The 23,273-nt window shown below is 43.3% G+C and overlaps 1 protein-coding gene across 2 annotated transcripts in view; it reads right to left on the bottom strand.

The window, feature by feature from the left end:
* The window catches only part of LOC144691678 (suppressor of tumorigenicity 14 protein homolog), a 42,516-nt gene extending 26,554 nt beyond the window's left edge, over positions 1–15,962 (bottom strand). The window contains exons 1-5 of one of the 2 annotated variants that reach the window (XM_078560010.1): positions 15,802–15,962; positions 14,458–14,493; positions 11,832–12,057; positions 3,819–3,952; positions 960–1,219 (exon numbers count right to left, since the gene is read on the bottom strand). In XM_078560010.1, the coding sequence (XP_078416136.1) occupies positions 963–1,219; positions 3,819–3,952; positions 11,832–12,057; positions 14,458–14,493; positions 15,802–15,937 (789 nt within the window). In that variant the 5' untranslated portion in view covers positions 15,938–15,962 and the 3' untranslated portion in view covers positions 960–962. Of the gene's footprint in view, positions 1–959; positions 1,220–3,818; positions 3,953–11,831; positions 12,058–14,457; positions 14,494–15,801 lie in introns of those variants that run through there. The other variant, XM_078560009.1, reaches the window with a different exon arrangement.
* Positions 15,963–23,273: the final 7,311 nt, after the last annotated feature.

Below are 23,273 nucleotides of genomic sequence, written 5' to 3'. Positions count from 1 at the left end.
AATATATGTAGAGACTAGAGAAGCTGGGTTCTTTGTCCTTGGAGCAGAGAAGGTTAAGGAGATCTTTCATGGAGGTGATCAAAATCATGAAGGGATTTGATAGAACACACAGGAAGGCACTATTCCCACTGGCAGAAAGTCAGTAAACAAAGAACACATTTTAGGTAATTAGCAAAAGAGTCAGAGGTGAGATGAGGATTTATATTACACAGCAAGTTATGATGATCTGGAATATACTGCCTGAAAGGATGCTGGAAGCATCTTTCAAAACAGAGTTGGATAAATACTTGAGAGGGAAAAAATTACAAGACTATGGGGAAAGAGCAGGGAATTGGAACTAATTAGATAGCTCTTTCATAGAGATAGGCTGAGTGGCCTTCCTCTGTGCTGCAAGTTTTCATGGGCAGGATTTTAGTCCCATGGGCGGGTGTGTGCCCGACCTGATCGGATATAAAATTGTGCGCAATGATTTCGGACGAGCGTCCCAACGTCGTTGTGCACTCACGCGATATTTCAGTTGGCATGCGCATGAGAGCCAGCAGCACGCCCACTGACAATGAAGAGGTCTATTAAGGCCCTTAATCAATTAATTTAAACTTATTTTTCGCTGCCCGCCCAACCTTATGATTGGCGGGCAGGCGAATTAGCCAGGCGGCCTTTCAATTTTTTAGCAAACCACATCCACGGGCGGGATGAGGTTTCCATAACTAAATAAAAAATAAATATAAATTTTTGGCAGAATTTTTATTCTGTTCATGTTATTGTGAGTTAGTCCCATGTCGGGACATTTTTTTTCAGATTTTAAAAGTTTTTATTTTTGATTTTAAAATTGTTCAGCTCCCTGAGACAGCTCCCTGCCATCAGGGAGCTTTCAGTGCGTGCTCCCCGGGACATGCGCAGACTTTTGCACTTGCGCTCCTCCCACCCCCAGCACAGCAGCGCTGAACCTTTCAGTGCGCCTTTCACACTGGCTGGCTGTTAATTGGCCAGCGTGAAATCGTGGTCAGAGGTCGATCACGGGTGGCAGACCATTTCCCTGTTGCTCCTGGGCCCTGCTGCCACGCCTGCCCAACAACCTGAAAATCCTGCCCCATGATTCTATGATACAGAGGGGAGTTGCCTTGATGCTTCCAGAGATTGGTGATGTGGAGTAAGACAGTGAAGAAGGAAACAGGAAGCTGAAGGATGTATAGACCAGCAATGTTGCAAGCCACCAGAGCTGTAAAGCAGCATATTATTTAGAAAAGATTCTCCTGAACTATTCCTCCAATACCCAAGGCATCAATATTCCCTTCTTTCATCTAACTCAGACCTGACAACAACCATGCTCGCAAATGTGCAACTTCATGGGTGTTCCTGTAGCTCCACTAATATTATGAAGATTAACAGCTATATTAAAACAAAACGTATTACTTCATTATTGCAAAAGACTGTATTCTTGATTTGACAAATGGTTATGTGACTGATGTCTATCTGCAAATCACCCTTGTGCAATCCTTATTGCCTATCTTATGTTTGTTTATATATTCCAGTGCTCCTATGAAGTGATTTCCCAGTGGCTACAGCTTGGGACTGGAAAGCTAATGAACGCTCCTGCAGACACTTGGGGCAGCATTTTTCCCTCGTCGGATGGGCGCGTGCCCGACCTGAACAGGAGAAAAATAGTGCGCGATGATGTCGGGCGAGCGTCCCGACGTCATCAGGCGATATTTCAGTTGGCAGGCATGCGCGAGAGTCAGCAGCACACCCGCCAACAATTAAGAGCGCTGTTAAGCCCATTAATTAATTAATTTAAACCAAGCGGCCATTGCATTTTTTGCGAAACCTGATCCACAGGTGGGATGAGGTTTCAACCTGTGATTAAAAAAATAAACACTTTTAAAATTAATTTTTAAAATGTCCCTGCTCATGTGGCAGAGTCACATGAGGGACATGTTTTCCTTATTTTTTCATTCTTTATTTTTCATGTTAAAAATCTTTGGCTCCCTGAGGCAGCTCTCTGCCTTCAGGGAGCTATCTGCGTGCACATCTGCGTGCACATCTGCGCGCACACGCCGACTTCCGTGCTCGCCCTCCTCCCTGCCCCCAGGCAGCGCTAAGCATTTCAGCGCACGATTCACACTGGCCGGCCGTTAATTGGCCAGCCAGCATGAAATCGTGGTCGGGTCCTGATCGTTGCTGGCGGTCGGTTTTGCTGCTGCTCCCAGGCCCGTCCGCCGCACCTGATGAGGTAAAAATCCTGCCCTTGAAATAGCTGTGATCTGTGATCTCAAGGAGCCCTTGGTATTTAGTACCCGGTTGCAGACTGCTGGGATTTGGACACTACCAGAGCGGACTGGCCCAGCTAGCTGCCTGGCAATAACAAGGCCACCGTTTGAGTGGCTGGTGAGGATTCAGGCATTCAGTCATCCTGAAAGAGTACAACAGGTCCTCTCTGATTGAGGCAATGCTGCTCTCAGAGAGCTCAGCCTCAGCACTGCCACTGTTCTGGGTGAAAACAGAGCACAGGTATGCTGGAATGCTCTCCATGCCTGTATCCACACTCTCCTTAAGCCTTTATAAACTGGAGATGATGGACCCCAGAGCTAAGATGGCAGCAGTTCAAGCTTTCATAGAAGCTATCGTCGGAGGCTCCAGTGCTATTAAGTCCCTCAAGCACACACACAACTCACACACGACTCCATGGTTGACAGCATGATCTCAATGCTATTTAAAATACATCACACAAGTTACAGCTGAACTCCAACATGTGCCACACGGTGTTCAAACTTGCACTTAACATCTGTGTGTATTGCTATCAACTTTCATATGAATTATGTGCTCATGATGATCTCAGCTGTCGACTCTGGAGCAGGGCTAGGATGCAAGTTGTCCTACTTATTTCTCTGCTCCTGCTTCAGTGCACTTGTGCTGCATGTAGCTTGATGTGCTATTTCACTAGGCTATTCTCTGAAATGTGTAGGGTGCCAATCTCAGAACTAGGGTCTGCAAGTTTAAGGTCAAGTGACACTTATGTTCTGCAGTGTTGCCCTCTGCTCCTGCTGTTTCCAAATGGCTTGGCAAGGTCCAATGAGAGATACAGGTCCAGAGGCTTACCTTAGCTAGCCTTAGCTGTGAGGCCATTTAACTTTTTCTGGAAGGGGGCTGGGGGAGGGGAGTTACGCTACATATGGCACTGACCCACTTTGTCACCTCTGCCCACTCCTGCTGGATAGTTTGCCTGCTATCTTCTGCTGGGTAGAAGGTAACCTTCACTGTCAACCTTCACTCACTTTTGATGCAGTGTTAGAAAAATAATGGTTCTTGCAGCTTCTCTAGTGGCCGTCTTTGTCCGCAATCTTCAGTTATATTTGCCAGCTATCTCTTCAAGCAGGTGGCTTCATCAGCACTGTGCAAAATTGGTGGTGCATTAGGTGAGCCACAAAAAAATAGCTCTGGTAGCCTGATTATTTTATCTAATTAGGGAGACCAATTTGGGGACTTAATTGTGACCATGTGATGGGATGAAACCTTGAAGCTGTGTGCATTCTGCACTTGAGAATTTTCCATTGTTGCACACTAGTGCAGTTTTAATCATTAGCTAATCACTGTTGTTAAACTTTTCAGTCCTGTTGAAATAAATATCTGTAGATAAGGTGTTTTATTGTGGCAGATAATTAACATGAATGACTAAAAACTGTTTAACAACTATTCAAGGAATATTTGAAGGTACTTTGTCCCACATATTTTGTTTTGCAATGTACCATGAAACCATTGATTCAAAATCTAGAAATCTAGAAATTATCTTTCTATAGAAAGAAAACTTTTACTTTCCTTACCTGTCATTGGTGCCTGAAGAAATGTAATTGAATATTTTGGAAGGTCACATTCTCCTCTTGGGCTAAAGGTCACTAATAGTACATTCCCAGAAACAATGACCTCGCTCGTAATGGGTAGGCCAGTTTGGCTAAACCTACAAGCAGAAATATCTTGTTACCTTTTTGAAGTAATTTTTCTTAGCAGTAATTTTTACACACAGAAAATAAAATTATTATTTTTTTTTAAACTTCCAGACATTCTGAGTTGATGGTGTGGGAATAAATCAATGGAATTTCCCAGGCGCTGGGGTTGAAAACCCATAACACTATCGATGCATCATTGACAGCAGCATTCAAAAGGGCTGGATTTAGGTTGGCTTTTGGATTCCGCAGCATCAGAGCTACAAATAACATCAGTTATTTGGCAAGTGATATAAGAAGGGACAGGGACAAAGGCAGGGACTCCCTACACTGGAAGTTTCCATGTCATCTACCTTCAGAGGATACAAGTGCGGTGTTCACTGCAATCGTGCTGCCAAACCGCTGAAGTGGGGCTTACTTGAGGGTCCAGGGTAGGACTTTCATAGGGAGCTGCTAAGGGCATCTCAAACTTACTTCCTCGGTGGGAAACACCAGGCACCTTACAAAACCAGCAACTTCTCCAACAATTTGTGGCCTGTGGTGCAAGGTGGGGTCCGTAGATGTTGGCAATTACTATGGAAATGAATAGACCTTCCCTGCAGACTTTGGCAGAATCATTGATGGAGGTCTTGGACGGGAGTGTAAAATAGGTACGGTGATTACCCTAAAAAAAAGGTGGCACTATAAGTTATTTAAAAGCCTTGCTAATCTAACAGCAATGATAATATAGAAGTATTTCACATATATCTTGGCGTTTGCACTGGCTACATAAACATTTTGTATTTCACGTTTTACTTGTATTTGTACATGTTGCACTAGATTAATAGAAGTTTATTTTAACAGTATAATAACATTCAAAATATGACAGAGTTGCGAACTGTTCATTTATGGATGGATAGTACACATTTCTTGTTTCTGTTTGTGTTGCTCGCACACAATTTAATAAGCTGGCTGTTGCAACAAGTTAACTTGCCTCCCAAATTAACATGACACCTCTCTTTTGTAGGCAAGCACTGAAACATCCCATTCATCCTAAGTGAGGAACAGTTGGAAATGTCATCAGGTATGATCCTTATTTTATGATGATATGTGATTCAAATGACATGTCAGCCAACAGTGCAGTTAGAGTGCAGGGCATTGGCAGTTTCATATTGGAAAATGCTATACTTGGTGCACTTATTTCAAATGTTATTACCTAACTTTTATTAAAAATAGCCAGGATCACTGTTACTTTTACTGCTTAGCCAACAATCTAGCAGAGAAGATCATTCGCCAGTTGCAAAACCTGCCCGATTTTCATCCATTGAAAGAAGCACTACCCCCAAGTGAGATCCACTGATTCACGACCACCCCTAAGCACGAATCATGCCCTACCCCATAGCTGAGCAAAGTGCAGCACCTCTCAATTACTCTATGAGCAAGGGTCCAAACCCCTCTTCCCTTGCCCTTCACCACTGCCACCGTCTGCTCCCCCCCCCGCCCTCTGCCCAACCCCGACACCACCAACACAGTACTCCAGTAAGGAAGAATCTCAGACAACTCTAAGCTAACAAAATGAAACATGTGGCAAGTGGCCTTTGTACTGGAGCACAAACAAAACTAGAAAGTCTCAGTAAAATGATGTGCGAGTTGCGGAGGAACAGCACAATCACCACATGCAATGCTTTCACCAACACATTGGAAATTATAGAATCTTCCCTCCCATAGTCCCACCTCAATGAGATAAAACCAACACTCCTCTCCATGGAAAGGAAATCAGGACCAATCATTCCCCCCTTCCACCCAACTGAGTATATAAGATGCACAAACATCCACCATCACCACCCCACTAATTGGGGTTGAGCAACAAAACTGCAGGCAACACCATCCTGACTTGGAGCTATATCACCGTCCCTTCGCCGCCTGTGGCTCACAATCCTGGAACTCCTTTCCTAAGAGCACTGTGGGTGTACCTACACTACATGGACTGCAGTGGTTCAAGAAGGCAACTCACCATCTGCTCATGGACGGTTTTTGAGATGGACAATAAGTGCCGACCTTGCCAGCCATACTCACATCCCATAAACAAATAGAAAAAAATCCCCTTCCTCATAAAGCAATGAATATGGGAAATACTCAAGTGGTCAGTTCTATTTGCTGAAGCAGCAGCGGATTTGACTGTAATCAATCACACCTAGCTAGCTAGCAGTGTCGTATGATTCATATGAGCTGTTGAAGTGTTTCCACCACAGAAACTCATTGAGAATCCACTCCAAGTAGGGTCATGCAAAGTTCGTTTGTTCAAAAAAAAAGGAAGTGCACTAGTAGTGAGTGACTTAAAATGAAACAATGGTGGGTGGATTCATGTGAGACAGTTACTGAATGAAAATTCCAGGCTACAAATCAACTTGCAGTTCCCACAGGAAGCATTCTAATATCTAGTCAGGAGCATTAATTAAATCTTCCCAGCAAAATGATTCATAATTAATATCCCCTGACAGCTGCTTGCTCACAAGGTAATTGCTTGTTGGCAATCTTTTGTAAACATGTCACAATGAACAAAAATATAGTTTTGACTCTAGTATTTCTGTTCTATGTTTAATATTTCTCCCCATTTTAATTAATGAGGCAAGACAAATCACTTGAAGTTCAACGGCCACAAAAAATCCATCTCTGGAACAGTTAATGTATTACAAGAGGTAAATGTTCAGCCTACAATTAAAAATCTGTCAATTAAATATAGAAGACATTGAACCAACTTTTCATAGAGTTTAGCAAAATGAGCAAAAGAAATGGAATCATTACTCAGGGTTCACCTAAAAGTTTAAATTTTCTTTCAAATGCTATACTTCTTCACTAACTAAGGATAAATGTTCCTGGCGCAGAAATTGTCTTTTGTTGTCTGGCTGGCACGAACTGGCACACGGTATCACTACATTCAAAGGATCATCCTCCGCCAGTTCTGTCACCTCCAGTGTGATTTCACCACCAAACACATTTTCCCTTCCCTTTCAGCATTCCGGAGGGCCTGATCCACTCCTCAATGACTCTCAACAAACCCTCCCCTTCCACGGCACTTTCAAGTGCAGGGGATGTAACACCTGCCCCTTTCACCTCTTCTGTTCTCCCCATCTAAGGTCCCGAACACTCTTTCCAGATGAAACAGAAATTTACGCATATTTCTATCAATTTAGCATACATTGTTCACTGCTTTACAATGCAGTCCACTGCACACTGGGGAGACCAATATCAGATTAGATGACTGCTTTATGGTACACCTCTGTTCGGTCTGCAAGCATGATCCCGATCTTTCAGTTGCCTGTCATTTTAATTCTCCACCTTGCACTCACAGTGAACCCTTTGTCAGCCATGATCTAGTTGAATGGCGGAGCAGGCTCAAGAGGCCAAATGGCCTATTCCTGCTCCTATTTTTGGTGTTCCTATGTCCTTTGTTCCTATGCCCTCGATTTTTTGCAGTGTTCCAATGAAGCTTATTCAGCCTTCCGGACGCAACACTGAATTCAACTATTTCAGGCTGTAATCTCTGCCCCCATTTTGTTTCTTTTTTCTTTAGAGTGTTATGATCCCAGCTGATGTTACTACTGGACAAGTCACATCCCTGGGTGGAACCTGGCTTGGTAGATCCTAATTTTTTTATTTTTTGTTTCAAAACGTGGAGCGCGGCTACTGAACAGGGTCACAGAGTCTGCTGATGTACTCTTAACAAAAGAATAAAACATTTATTAAACAAGAAAAAGATGAGCTATACTACAGTACTCCTTCACCCACAACCATATCTTTACAGAAATATACAGATTCGCAAGAATAACACAAGTTACAAAAATCTACCTTATAATCTAATGTCCACAGTAAGTACACAGTCCTTGTAAACCAATAGGCAACTTGTGGTTGGACACACCCACACTCAAATATCAAGTGACAGATGCCATCTAAAGCAGGTGCTATCGATTTCTTATCAACTCCCCCAGACGCTTGTCACACTGTGAGCCAACTGGTCTCACGGAAACTCTGTCTTTCACATGAGGGTTTCCAATCTCCATTCTCGAGGAACTTGCGTTGGAATGTTCTCCCAAATGACGCTTTCTCACGGACATCTTCAACAAGGATCCACCTCCAGGGCTTCGATTTCTCCCTCTGATGTTCCTCTCCCGTGGATTGCCACGTGTTCAAACTTCACCTTCCACGCACTCTCTTTGACTTAGCCGTGCCAACAGTACACCACTGCTGACAACTTGGTATCTCCCTTGAGATCCAGAACTTACTTGACATTCAATGTTACTTTAATTTTAGAGCAACTCTTCTAAGATTCTTAGGCCTATTTTCCTCAGCAATCTTCTAGTATGCCCAGTTACGGAGAGACTTAAACTGCTCCATTAGAGCGTAATCACCAATTGAACTCAAACTGCTTTCTGTTTCTCTGTCTCTGTGGATCCCCCGTTGCTAGGCAATGGTACAGTTTTCCCTGCTTTGTTTTAACTTCCCTAAACCACTTCAAGTGTTGTAAAACCTCATTAAAATGCAGGTATACAAACAAAACTTCAGACTTGCTGACTCCATCTCACAGAGGAAAACTCTAAATGAAACTAGACCCAGGTTTCATCCTTTTAACCCACAAATAAAACATATAATTTAAACTTAAACTTAAAGCTAAAACTTAAAGTTAAAGCTATAGCTTATTTCTAACAGACACAAATACACACATAACTTACTTAAAACTAACTAGTTCCTAAAAGGAGGTTTTGTTTTTAGTCACATTTTTCTCACAATTTTTCTTTCAGATGGCAGCTGTTCATCACTCAGCCATCCACACCTCCTCCAGATACATTTCTAGTTTCTTTGCTTGTTTCATTCCCACTCACTTTGGCATTGCACTATCGACACTTTTGCCATTTAATCTCTCCTGTCTTCCACCCTATCACAGAACTTCTCTTTTGCTCTTTTACTACCCTCCCCCTTTCATTTGCTTAAAACCTATTACATTTCTAACATTTCCTAGTTCTGATGAAAGGCCATCGATCCAAAATGTTAACTATTTCTCTCTTGACAGATGCTGCCTGACCTGCTGAGTATTTCCAGCATTTTTTCTTTCTATTTCAGATATGCCACATTTACAGCATTATGCTTTTGGGTTAACATCCACTACTGTCCTTGCCTGCTTTGAGGTTGCAATTGTGGCTGCAGCCATTGGTAGATTTCAGTCACAACCTCAATCATGAAGTAAAGACATTTCGTGCATTGATCTTCGCTGAAGCTAAGCTAAGAGATTTGCTCCCCAAAGACTATGGTTGAATTTGCCTTCCTCCTGAAAGTCTTTCTTCCCCTCCCCTCTTCATCTTCCCTCCAGCAGATTGTCCTGATCTGCATGGCCTCTCTTCATTATCCCAAAGATGCTCAATTCCCAGAGGGAGGCCTACCAGGCCACCCACTCAGTGCCAGTCAACCCATTCCTCATAGACTAAGCAGCATATGATAGATAGGGCTAAGTGATTCCATAACCAATGGATCAGATCTAAGCTCTGCAGTCCTGCAGCATCCAGTCGTGAATGGTGGTGGACAATTAAACAACTCACTGGAGGAGGAAGCTCCACAAATCTCCCCATCCTCAATGATGGGGGAGCCCAGCACATCAGTGCAAAAGATAAGACTGAAGCATTTGCAACCACCTTCAGCCAGAAGTTTGAGTGGATGATCCATCTTGGCCTCCTCCGGAAGTCTCCAGCATCACAGATGCCAGTCTTCAGCCAATTTGATTCACTCCACGTGATATCAAGAAACAGCAGAAGATATGAGATACTGCAAAGGCTATGGACCCTGACAACATTTTGACAATAGTACTTGTGCTCCAGAACTAGCCATGCCCCTAGCCAAGCTTCTCCAGTACAGCTCCAACACTGGCATCTACCCAGTAATGTGGAAAGTTGCCAAGGCATGTCCTGTACACAAAAAGCAGGGAAAATCCAACCCAGTCAATTACCGCCCCATCAATCTACTCTCAATCATTAGCAAAGTGATGTAAGGAGTCATCGACAGTGCTATCAAGAGGCATTTATTTAGCAATAACCTGCTCACTGACGCTCAGTTTGGATTCCACCAGGGCCACTCAGCTCTTGACCTCATTACAGCCTTGGTTCAAACATGGACAAAAGAGCTGAACTCCAGAGGTGAGGTGAGAGTGACCGTCCTTGACATCAAGGCAGCATTTGCCTGAGTGTGGCATCAAGGACCCCTAGTAAAACTGGAGTCAATGGAAATCAGGGGAAAACTCTCCGCTAGTTGAAGTCATACCTAGCACAAAGAAAGATAGTTGTGGTTGTTGGAGATCAATCATCTCAGTCCCAGGACAAGACTGCAAGAGTTCTTCGGAGTACGTCCCAGGCCCAACTATCTTCAGCTGCTTCATCAATGACCTTCTTTCTATTATAAGGTCAGAAGTAGGGATGTTCGCTAATGATTGCACAACATTCAGCACCATTCGCGAATCCTCAGATACTGAAGCAGTGTGCACCCATATGCAGAAAAACATGGACACCCTTCAGGCTTGGGCTGATAATTGGCAAGTAACATTTGCACCACACAAGTGCCAGGCAATGACCATCTCCAACAAGGGAGAATCCATCCGTCTCCCCTGGACATTCAATGCATTACCATCACGGAATCCCCCACTATCGACATCCTCGTGGTTACCATTAACCAGAAACTGAAATGGATCAGCCATATAAATACTGTGGTTACAAGAGTAGGTCAGAGGCTGGGAATTCTGCGGCGAGTACCTCACCTCCTGACTCACCAAAACCTTTTCACCACCTACAAGGCACAAGTCAGGATTGTGATGGAATATTCTCCACTTACCTGGATGAGTGCAACTCCAACAACCCTCAAGAAGCTGGACACCATCCAGGATAGACAGCCTGCTTGCTTGGCACCTCATCCACCACCTTCAACATTCACTTCCTCCACCACTGATGAACAGTAGCAGCAGTGTGTACCATCTACAAGATGCACTGCAGGAACTCACCAAAGCTCCTTCAACAGCACCTTCCAAACCTGCAACTGTACTACATAGAAGGACAAAGGCAGCAGATGCATGGGACCACCACCACCTGAAAGTTCTCCTCCAAGCCACACACTATCGCAACATGGAGCCATAACAACATTACTTCACTGCTGCTGGTTCAAAATCCTGGAACTCTCTTCATAACAGCACTGTAGGTGTACCTACACCAGATGGACTGCAGTGGTTCAAGAAGACAGCTCACCGCCACCTTTTGAAGGGCAACTAGGGATGGGCAATAAATTCTGGCCTAGCCAGCAACACCTATCTCTCATGAAAGAATAAAAAAAAGTTAATCTTTAGCGAAGTATAGGAAAGCTCCAAAAACACAAGCAATTGCACTAATCAATCTGGCATTACCCTTGCAAAACCAGCAACCCACCCTCATCCACCCTGTGCGATTTCGTGAAATTGCTGCACTTGTGTGTTAATTGCCAGTTAAATTAACCACAATAATTTAGTGATGCTACTTAAAAGTGTATGTTTTTAATGAGGAGATCAATGCTCCTGCAATGTCTAACTCTAATCTACTCTTCAGAGTTAGACAAATTTTTGATTGGTAAGAGAGTCAAGGGTTATGGAGGGTGGTGGGGGAGGCAGGCAGGAAACTGGAATTATGGCCAAGTTCAGGTCAGCCATGATCTTATTGAATGGGGGAGCAGGCTTGATGGGTCGAATGGCCTACTCCTGTTCCTATTTCTTACATCCTTTAATTTAAATCATGGAGTTCATTAAAATAGACCAACAATGATATATGGGATAAATATCATTGTCTGTAACAGAAGAAATTCAAATCCATTTTCAAATTGATCTATTGCAAAGTTTCTCTGAATGACACGTACTTACTAACAATTTGCTTGGAGCCTGGGACCCAAGTATTGTACATTGCCACATTCATGCCAGTGCAGCCAGATCCTTCATCTTCAGTTGAAATTATAGTTTTGATGGAGCGATCACTCTCACTCTGCACCAGCCAATAGTTACTGCTGTTTTTGCTGCAGTTCACTAATCTCAGTGAAATAAACGTCTGTTCATTGCTCAATAACAGAACACGAAATACACACTGACCTAAAAAAACACAAAGAAATCCAAAGGATTAGGATACTTAGGTCAAATATTTTAGTATGCGAGCCAAGTGGATCTTCCTAGCTAGGTACTTTATCCCGAACTAAGGAACAAAATTTCCTCAGAGTTGCATTTATGCACATTAATGCAGTTTCTGATTTCTAGCAAAGTTATGATGGTGAAGCAAGAGCAACTCATAGGAAATTCCTGGCCTAAGTCGCTTGATAAAATCGACAAAACTTGCATTTATACAGTGTTTTTGACAAATTAAAATGAGCTGAAGCACTTCTGAAGTAGAAAGTAAACTGTTAGGGTTGAATTTTGAGGTCTTCAGGAGGGCGTGGTGGGCGGGCTAGAAGCAGAAGCACTTCAATGACCTGCTGTGCTCAGGAAGGGTGAGTCCCATGTTGGCATCGGTCAGTGTGCAGAAGTATTAAGGTGTGGCTATCCCCCCATGGACCTCAGGGATGCTAGAGTCTGAGTGCCAACTGTCAATGGCGCCGGAGCTGGCCAAGTGGGTGAGCCCTGGCTGCTTGGACTGGTGCCTTGCAGCTCGAGGCACACAACTCGGATGTGCCCTGCCAGGTGCTCCTCAGCTGGGGTTGGTCAGGCTGCAATGGTGCTGCATGTACAGAGTGGACTAATCAATGCTCCTCTGTTGTTTCAGGAGAAGACTGCCCATAATAATATTGAAAGGTCATTGACTGGCAGAGGCCCCGTTAGCCTCTTAATTCTTTCCAGGTACAAGGAAGATGCCCTGGAGCTCGAGAGCTGGCACGATTCACATGCAACCGGTCATGGAGAGGCAGGGGTGCCAGACGAAGGTAAGAGTGCAATGCACAGAGGTGAGATTTTAGGTTTGTGCAACCATTCTAGTGTAGTCTCTTCATTGATGTGAGCCTCAAACCTGGAGTCCCCATTGATCATTGGAAGACGTGGGCACCATGAGGCAGATCTCTATGGTCTCACCAGGGCGCCTGGCATGCACAGTGACAAGTGTGATGACTTTAACTAATGACATGTTCTCCCTTTTAGACTCACCAGCAGGCGTATGCTCTCTGGACCCCAAAGGGCCACCCCTGACAACAGAGGACCACCGGGCTTCAGCTGCACCTGTTTCACACCTGCTCTCTGAAGCAGGCACCAGTGCAGATTCCAGCACCTCAGTGTGCATTAGGTCAGTGGCTAGTATCTCAGCGCGCATTGGTGAGGGCACTTCACACTCGCTTGAGGTGCAGGCGAAGGCAGAGAGTGCCCAGGGCGCCTGCAGTTGGAGTACAGCTGGGCACCAGGACGATGCTGAGTCAAAGGCTTATGATGAGCCTCTGGAGTCGTCCATTAGGTGGCAAATGACGGATGTCCAGTGAGATGTGTGGGAGGACCTGGCGGAGATCCATGAGGGCCTGCGTGCCATTGTCTCCGTAAAGGAGGCATCCATGGGGAGCATCAGCACTGCATTGACCGTCATGGCCGAGTACACTGCCTCCTCCATGGAGAGAGTGGCGACTCTCATGGAGAAGCAGCTCCAGGGACAGAATCAGGGATTCCTGGGATTGCGCTCGGACCTGTAAGCCCTCACACAGGCACTGACCTCAGGTGATCAGTGTCCGTGTGGGAGATGGATGCGGCACCCAGTATCCCAGCTAGGTGCCCGTTCATCTATGGTTGGATAAGATTTTTGAAATTGTGGGCTGCCTGTTTTGCCCGTGCGACGAGCACAAAATCACATGGGCAACGGAAAATTGCTGGCAATTGGCTTTTTAATGGCCTGTTAATTGATGGCAGGCGTTGCTCCAGCACACGCTTGTGCCCGCTGAGCAAAATATTGCGCAATGCACGATGACATCGGGGCGCTTGCCAGTTTCAATCCCTACCCCTCCACCACCCCTCCAAGACCCACTTGCACCCAAACCCAAACACTCCTCTAGGTTAAAGTTCACCCTGTGGAACTGGCTTACAGTACAGAAGGAGGCCATTAGCCCACCATGTCTGTGCTCTTTCTTCTTAGTCCCAATTTCCTGCTTTCCTGATTTCCTCACAGTGCTGAAACTTTTTCTTATTCTGGTACATATCCAATTCCCGTTCAGCGTTGCGACTGAATCACCTTCCACTACCATTTAGGCAATGCACTCTAGATTATAGTAACTCACTGCATAAAAATTCTAATGTTCCCCATATCTTTTCTTTAACCAATTATCTTAATTGTGTGAAGCAACTCCCTGCATTACAATCACTTCACTTCAAAAACAGTAATTTAATATGCTTTAAGGCATTTTAAAATGAGAAGTGTGATATAAATGCAATTATTATTTTAAACTAACATCTTCTGTTCTACCCAAATTTACATTCCAATGATTCCTCCCCCGAATACTGGTATGCTACCTCCACACTTGAGCTACTTACCAGTTTTCAAGCTTTGAACATATCCTGCTTTAGCAACTGTAAAAGACCCAAAATAAACTCAGTCAATAACTTAAAAGATAGGGCACTTTCACTTTGAAGCATTACCAAATAACCCCTCATTTCCATTTCTATAAAGAGACCAAGGAAAGGAATTTATGGTTAAACGGAATAATCAATAACAAAATTCAAATGTGCGTAAATTACTAAAGTTAAACTAAATAATTTGACATGATTGTGGCAAAATTTACTGTTAAGCTATGTTCATAGTTTATGGCTCTATGATTATAAATAATGCTTTTAGTGATGGCCATTCTTACTTTTATTTTATAAAGGATAGCACAAGCTATGCTAGGTTAGGATGTCTTCTTTTAATTCACAAGTCCTTGCTTCACAACGCAGACTAAAGTGAAGATTATTTGGCCTATCTAGTGGCATACAGCACAAGAACAAGGAGGAGCTTACATAAGACACTAGTTAGATCTCAGCTGGAGTACTGTGTACTATGTTCTGGGCACCACACTATGGGAAGGATGTGAACACATTGGAGAGAGTGCAGAAGAGGTTTGCAAGAATGCTTCCAGGGATGAGAAACTTCAGTTATGAAAATAGATTGGAGAGGTTGGGACTGTTCTTCTTGGAGAGGAGAAGGCTAAGAGGAGATTCGATAGAGGTGTTCAATATTATGAGGGGACTGGGTAAAGTAGATAGGAAGAAACTGTTCCTGCTCGTAAAAGGATTGAGAATGAGAGGGCACAGATTTGAAGGGATTTGCCAAAAAAGCAAACGTGATGTGAGAAAAAACTTTTTCGCTCAGCGAGTAGTTCGAGTCTGGAATACACTGTCTGGAAGTGTGGTGGAGGCAAGTTCAATTGAGGCATTCAAGAGGGCATTGGATGATTATTTGAATACAAACAATGTGGAAGGGTACAGGGAAAAGGCAGGAAAATGGCACTAAGTCATAATGCTCATTTGGAGAGCCGGAGAAGACACGATTGGGCCGAATGGCCTCCTTCTGCGCCATAACAATTCTGTGATTCTGTGATCTTATCTCATTTATCGGGAAAGACTTTACAGACTCTCTGTCACAGCATCCAAAAGTATGACCACAAATTTACCTGAGCAATGCGCATTATTACACCTTAAAGAGACATACAAAGTTACAATACTTTAGCAGCATTTTTGGAAGCCACATTTATTCCTATAGTGCAAAGGTAAATGTTAAACACTAAACCACAATCTTACAACATAGTTTACCAGCTTCGTTTAGTGTTAAAGTAATCAACAATACAGGTTTTTTTCTGTTATCTTTGGCTGGATTTATTCAGTATATAATGAAGTCCTTACGCTTTAGTGCGATTGAAGATGGTTCAACTTCTATATTCTCTCCCGTTCTGTCAGTATAGAGATGCTGTCGTAATACGTTTAACAACATTTCTGCACTTAGTGTATATTTAATCAAAAGGTCATGTTCTTCTGGCATTGCAAATTGCAGCCAGAAATAGGCAGTAGCACTACCATTGCTGTAAATAAAAATAACAATATCAGAAAGAAAATCAGTTAAGTTCTCCTTCATTAATCAAAATTATCTATTGCAAGCCTTAAAAAAATGTAGTTTGTAGTGAATGATTTGACAGACTTGTGACTGATTAGCATCCCTCAGCTCATTCAATTTACAGAGTGAGTAGCTGAACCATAGAGACAGTTCTCAACCAGAATTTTTGGTCTGAGTCAGCTGATTTCAGCTAGAGTAATAGCAGGGACTGTCCTGGGTTTGAAAGGGAAGATTAACCAGGGTTCCAGCTTCACATTGCCATCAACAATTCCTAACTGATAGTGCACATGTGTGTACATCAGGTGAGGACTGAATCAGACTCAACTCTGATTCTCCCATGGAAAAATAGTCTGTGAATGCTCACTATCAAATAAGCACATCAATAATGGCTGCTTGGGAAAGATACTGTAGGGAGTTTGCTCAATGGAACTGTGGCCCAGTGGCTTCAAGAGAGGAAGGAGGGGAAGAATGATTTGCTGACATTTAGAGCTAAAATAAGTGACTAATACAGTGGCATGATATTAGGAATTTAAGAACTAGTTTATAATGGATATCTTTCAGCTTAGGAAATGAATGGTCACTTAATTTGTAAAGGCAAGGGTGAGATCAGGATTTCAACGAAGGTAATTGTAGGAAAATTGGCAATTCTAAAACACACTATATAACATTCTTTAAAACAAAGGGATAATATTAGAATTCTGTATGCTGGAACTAGGGAAAGAAGTTAATCATTATTAGTTGGCGACTCCAATAATAACATGCACTATGTCAGCTGAGGTCTTTGAGGAAGCTGTAAACTTCCAACTTGCACAACTGTGGACTAAGTAGCATGCTCTGCATCTTGCAAGACCAAGCAGAAAGGAATTCATGGAAGGCATTTAATATCAGAACCCCACTGTCCAATCCATGACGTGAATGCTAGCAAAAACGAGAAGTGTGGCACCTAATTGGAGTCCTGTCAATTATCCAACTAATTTAACCTGGCATTTATAGTTATCGACATATGCAGATCAGGTTGACTGACAACTTATCCATCTGTCAGAATTGTTCATCTTGGATCAGTCACAAATGCTACTGTCCCATTAAGTGGAATTGAAATTGTGGAAGTAACTATTGTATAAAGTTTTCAAGTTATAACATAAAACTTAAAACAGTGCAACAAAGGGCAGAAGAAGTATGAAAAGTAAAGTTGGAAGATTAAAAAAGGAAAAATGCTTAAACAGAAGTAAGACTAGTAAACTGCACCATCGCTGCTTAGTAATAGCTTGAGGACTAAATATGATAGCCCCTGAAAACAGATGCAAGGATCATGATGCTGAATGCAGCACTGAACCTAACACAGTGCAACAATCTATCAGTACTGACATTCCAACAGCGAAGCTTATCCTCCGTATTGAACCTTCGATAACATAGTGCACCCTCAGTGCTTGCCAACTGAGAGTGCAGTCCTCCTCAGTACTGCTACTCTGACAGTGCAGTGCTCCCTCGCTACTGCCCCTTTGCAGCACTCCCTCAGTACTTCCCCTCCAACAATGTAGCACTGCCTCCTTATTGACCCTCTGGCACTGCAGTGCGCCCTCAGAACTGACCTTCTAACAGTGCAGCCTTCCTCAGTACTGTCCTGCAGGCAGTGCAGCACTGCATCAGGACTTGTTAAATTGCAGACTTGCTGATGTATTTTAGTTACTTGTCTGAAATTTGTGTTGGTATATCTGGGTTTTATTGTGCTTTGCAGTGTTGAGTATATCTGTCACCCTGTGTAAATGAATTTAAGATTAGTCTGAGCTGGAAGAGGTGATGTTGAGGTCATAGAGTCATTACAGCACAGTTAGGTGCTATTTGGCCCAACAGGTGTATGCCGGCTATCTGTAGAGTAATCCAATCAGTTCCATTTCCCCCGTTCTATCCCCCAAACCTTTTATTTCCCTCAAGTGCCAATCAGATTTCCTTATGAAATCATTCATCATCCCCTTTCTATCAACCTTATAGGCAGTGAATTCCACCTCAACATAGGTTCTTCCTCACATCGTCCCTGAATCACTTTCCCAAAACCTTAAATCTGCGTTCCCTAGTCCAGTACCATCAGCTCATGGAAACGGTTTCCATTGTTTATCTTATCTAAGCCTGTCATAATCTTGTGCACCTCTCAGGAAGAATAGAAAAGCAGCATATTATTTAAATGGAGAGAGAGTGCAGAACTCTGAGGTGCAGGGGGATCTGGGTGTCCTTGTACGTGAATCACAAAAGGTTAGCATGCAGGTACAACAAATGGTTATGAAGGTAGGTGTTTATTGCAAAGGGAATCTTATATCAAAGTAAGGAAGTTTTGCTACAGCTGTACAGTGCCTTAGTGATCCTGTATCTGGAGTACTGTGTACAGTTTTGGTCTCCTTACTTAAGAAAGGATATAATTGCAGTAGGAGCTGTTCAGAGAAGGTTCACTTTACTGATTCCTGGGATGAATGGGTTAGCTTATGAAGAGAGGTTGAGCAGGTTGGGCCTATACCCATTAAAGTTTAGAAGAATGAGAGGTGTATAAGACCCTGAGGGGACTTCGGGTGGATGCAGAGATGATGTTTCCCCTTGTGGGAGAGTCTAGAACTAGGGGACACAGTTTAAAAATTATGGGTCTCCCATTTAGGACTGAGATGAGAAGAAATTTGTTTTCTCAGAGGGTCGTTAGGCTATGGAATTCTTTTCCCCAGCGAGCAGTAGAGGCTGTATCATTGAATATATTCAAGGCTGAGTTAGATTTTTGATCAATAAGAGAGTCAAGGATTGTAGGGGGCAGGCAAGAAAGTGTTGAGGCCACAATCAGATCAGCCATGGCTCGAAGGGTGCTGAATGGCCTATCCCTGCTCTCAATTCTTGTGTTTTTGCGTATCAAATCTTCAATGGAAGATGCTGTCAAAGAAGCCTTGACGCAGTACATCTTGTAGATGGTACACACTGCTTCCAATGTACATCGGTGGTGGAGGGAGTGAGTGTTTAAGGTGGTGGATGGGGCGCCAATCAAGCGGCCTGCTTATTCCTGCATGGCATTGAGCTTCTTGACTTTTATTGGACCTGCACTCACCCAAGCAAGTGGAGAGTATTCCATCACACTCCTGACTTGTGCCTTGTAGATGGTGGACAGGCTTTGGGGAATCAGGAGGTGAGTTACTCCTTTTACCCGCTAATTGAACCTGTTTGCAGCCCTTCTCGTAAGCTTTTAAGATTAACTTACCCACCGTGCAGTGGTGACAGCACAAAGGTACCTTTCAAAAACTTTTCAATATTTAAAAACAATTTAATTTACTAAAAATCTGACTGTTCACCAATGAAGCTAGTAAATGGTTCTGTATAGCTTTTTAAAGTCATTTCAATCATTTATAATCAGGTTGCTCACAGGTGGTGGACAAAGCATTTAGTAAAAAAGCTTAATTTTTGTGATAAATCCATTTTCAGCCTTATTAATAAAACTGCACCAGGCTACTGCTCTTAAATATATCAAGGAATATTTTGAAATAAACAAATAATTACATTCCAAAAATTGCCTAACTGCACTGGTTTTTGGAACAATTTATGTTTGGCAGCCTGCAATTGAATTTGAGCGGAGGTTTGAGCAGGAAATGGCCAATGCAGACAGCTAGCCTGCTTCAGAGTCAATTTGTGTCAGATGACTGATTGTGCTCCAATTACCTATTTTTAGGATTAAAATAATATTAAGATTGTAGGTAAGATTTGCCCTAACCTGTTTTATTCATAAGATGCTTCTTAGTGTTTCTTTCTGGTTTTAATAGGATTATATAACATTTTGGAGCAAATATGCAGATAAGCAGACCAAAGCTCGATGCCAAAATGGCAAAGATCTCAACAGCCATGGTACATTTCCCAGGAGAACTGACGTAGGCTGGGATAAAGGTCAACCAAACTGCACAGAAAATCAGCATGCTAAAGGTGATGAACTTGGCCTCATTGAAATTATCTGGCAGCTTTCGAGCTAAGAATGCAAGAACAAAGCTCATGCAGGACAGAAAGCCAATATAACCCAGCATGCAGCAGAATGCTGTCACTGAGCCCAAATCACACTCAAAAATAATCTTCTCTTTGTAATATTTGGTCTGCTTTACTGGAAATGGTGAGGACAAAAGAAGCCAGACAACATAGATTACAACTTGGACAAGCGTGCACAGAAGGACGCTGAGGATTTGCTGCAGAGTCCCAAACCATTTCATAATGTTATTGCTTCAAGAGAAAAACCATAGTTTCTCCAATCTAACCTTGAAGCTAAAATCCCTCATCCATCGAAATCTCAGCACCCTCTCAAGGACTAGCAGTAAGTGCAGGTCAAGAACGGTGGTGAGATAAAGAGCAGTGGAACACTATTACCTGCAAATTCCCCTCCAAGCCTCCACACCATCCATATTTGGAACTATACCGACTTGCCTTCAGTGTTGCTGGGTCAAAATGCTAGAACTTCTTCCTTAACATGGACTATAGTGGTTCACAAAGTCGCCTTACCACCACCTCCTCAAGGGCAATTAGGAATGGGCAACAACATGCTGGACTTGCCAGGAATATTCACATCCCACGAAACAATAAAAAAAACATAACCATTCAATGGCATTATCATCACTGAATCCCCAACCATCAACATCCTGGGGGTTACCACTGACCAGAAACTGAACTGAACCAGCCATATCAATACTGTGGCTAAAAAAGCAGGTAAAGGACTGGGAATTCTGCAGTGATTAACTCATCCCCTGACTACCTAAAGCCAGTCCACCATCTACAAGGCACAAGTCAAGAGTGTGATGGAATATTGTTCACTGGCTGGATGAGTGCAGCTCCAACAAAACTCAAGAAGCTTGACACCATCCAGGACAAAGCAGACCTCTTGACTGTCACTCCACCCACTACCTTAAACATTAATTCCCTCCACCACCGATGCATAGTAGCAGTGGTGTGTACCATATACAAGGTGCACTGCAGCGACTTGTAAGCCTTCTTTAACAGAACTTTCCAAATCCACAACCTCTACAACTTAGAAGGATGAGAAAAGTAGATGCATCGGAACACCACCATCTGCAAGTTATCCTCCAAGCCACACACCATCCTAACTTGGAATCATATCACCGTTCCTTCACTGTCTCTGAATCAAAAACCTGGAACTCCCTTCCTAACAGCAGTCTGGGTGCACCAACACTAGATGGACTTCAATGGTTCAAGAAGGAAGTTCACCACCACCTACTCAAGGGCAATTAGAAATGGGCAACAAAATGCTGGCCTTGCTCACATCCCATGAAAGAATTTTAAAAATTGTCAAGCCGCTTCAGAATCTTGTATATTTCAATGAAATCACCTCTCATTCTTCTAAACTCCAGAGAATATAGACACAATTTACTCAGCCTTTCATAATAGGACAACCCCTCATCCCAGGAACCAATCAAGTGAACCCTTGCTGTACTGTCTTCAAAGCAAGCATACCTTCCTTAAATATGGAAACCAAAACTGCGCACAGTACTCCAGGTGTGATCTTACCAAAGCCCTGTACAATTGTTAAGACTTCCTTATTTTTGTACTCCAATCCCCTTGCAATAAAGGCCAACATGCCATTTGCTTTCCTAATTGCATGCTGTACCTGCATGCTAACTTTCTGTGTTCCTTGTATGAGTAGACGCAAATACCTCTGAACATTCACACGCTTCATGCCTTCTAAAAAATGACCCGCTTTTCTATTCTTAATATCTAAGTGAATAACATCATACTTCCCCACATAACACTCCACCTGCCACCCTGTTGCCCCCCTCACTTAACCTTTCCATGTTTCTTTGCAGCCTCTTTGTGTCCTCCTCACATCTTGCATTCCCACTTAGCTTGGTATCATCAGCAAACTTAGATGCACAATTAAATGCTTAGTGTATTGGCAGGTTTGCCAGAAAACTTGCACATAATGTCAAAGAGCCTGGCTCCAACTTCACACAGGACTTTGCACAGAGCTTGAAGCTCAATCTTTCCAGCAGGTGACTGGTGGCCAACTCCAGTCTTAATGTAGCATCTAATGGCTGATGCCTTAGCTTTCATTGTGGCACAAGCAAAAGCTATCCAATTTCTGAATGCTGCATTTGAAACTCAGACCGCTGCATGCAAAGTCAGCTTTCTGCCATGCCAACTCATCTTGCTACGCTGTATGCTTACCAGTGCTCAAAGGGGTTTGCAGGGTCTCACAGCAGTCCAGCAATCTGTCCTCCAACAAATTACTAGGATCGTTGAGGTGCCATATCGTGGGAGTGGCAATGGCTCTGTGGAGAGTTTCTCTCTCAGGATGACTGCATTCGTCCTTTGACCACTTCCACCCAGCCAGTGTCCTAGCTATTGCCTGTCAGGCAGCCAGCCCAGACTGCTGCTGTCTTAAGTCAGACCTTCAAGGTCAAGAGCTACTTGAGGGCAACCACCAAGGCCATATGCAGCCACTGGGGTGATACAGCATTGGAGAATTAGGACAGGCAAAAGCACACAGAAGACAGGAACTAAGGAAATGCATGAGGGTGATTAGTTGAAATTTGTATGCAAAATGGCATACTTTGATTTATAAATCTGGTTTGAAATGCTTATTTTGTGTCGGTTTTTATTTTTGTATTGTGGTCAATTGGACACTGTAGTAGTCAGTGACAGAGGGAAGTGAAGGTATGGGACTCTTGGTGAATGGGAAATTGTGGTTCTTTTTTCTGGTTTCGCAGTTGGGTGAGTTATTCACGTACAGCCCAGCCAGAAAGGGCTGTCTAGGTTGCCTCTTCCTTTCCTCTTTCTCTTCTTCTCCTCCTAATCTATTCTTCATCCTCCTTCTGTTCCTCCTTTGGCTCTTCAGTTGCTCGCCATATAGCTGGTGGCAAAGGCTGTGCCTTTATGATGGCAACATTGTACAGCTAATAGTAGACATTCACTCTAGTGAGCACTGCATGGTTCCTCCAGAGTGGTCCATGCAGCAGAAGCATTGTTTGAGCCAATGGTGTGCACTATCACATTTTGTGTAACAGCATGGCTTTCATTGTATGCATAATGCCTACTACTTGTATGTGGGTTGCACACCAGAGTCGTCAGCCATGTTGTCAATGGATAGCCCTTGTTGCCCACTAGCTACTCTTTGATTTGTTGCTCAAAAGAAGATGGCACAGTGGATAGTCACACAACAAAGGCATTATGACTGCTGCCAGGACACCAGGCACTGACCTGCATGATATGCTAAGAATGGTCACAAACCAGCTGTTCGTTGAGGGAGATG

Source organism: Cetorhinus maximus, chromosome 16 (genome assembly GCF_964194155.1).
Source record: "Cetorhinus maximus chromosome 16, sCetMax3.hap1.1, whole genome shotgun sequence".
NCBI lineage: Eukaryota > Metazoa > Chordata > Chondrichthyes > Lamniformes > Cetorhinidae > Cetorhinus > Cetorhinus maximus.
Note: the sequence above shows the minus strand (reverse complement) of the source record. Positions and strands in the feature narration are given on the sequence as shown.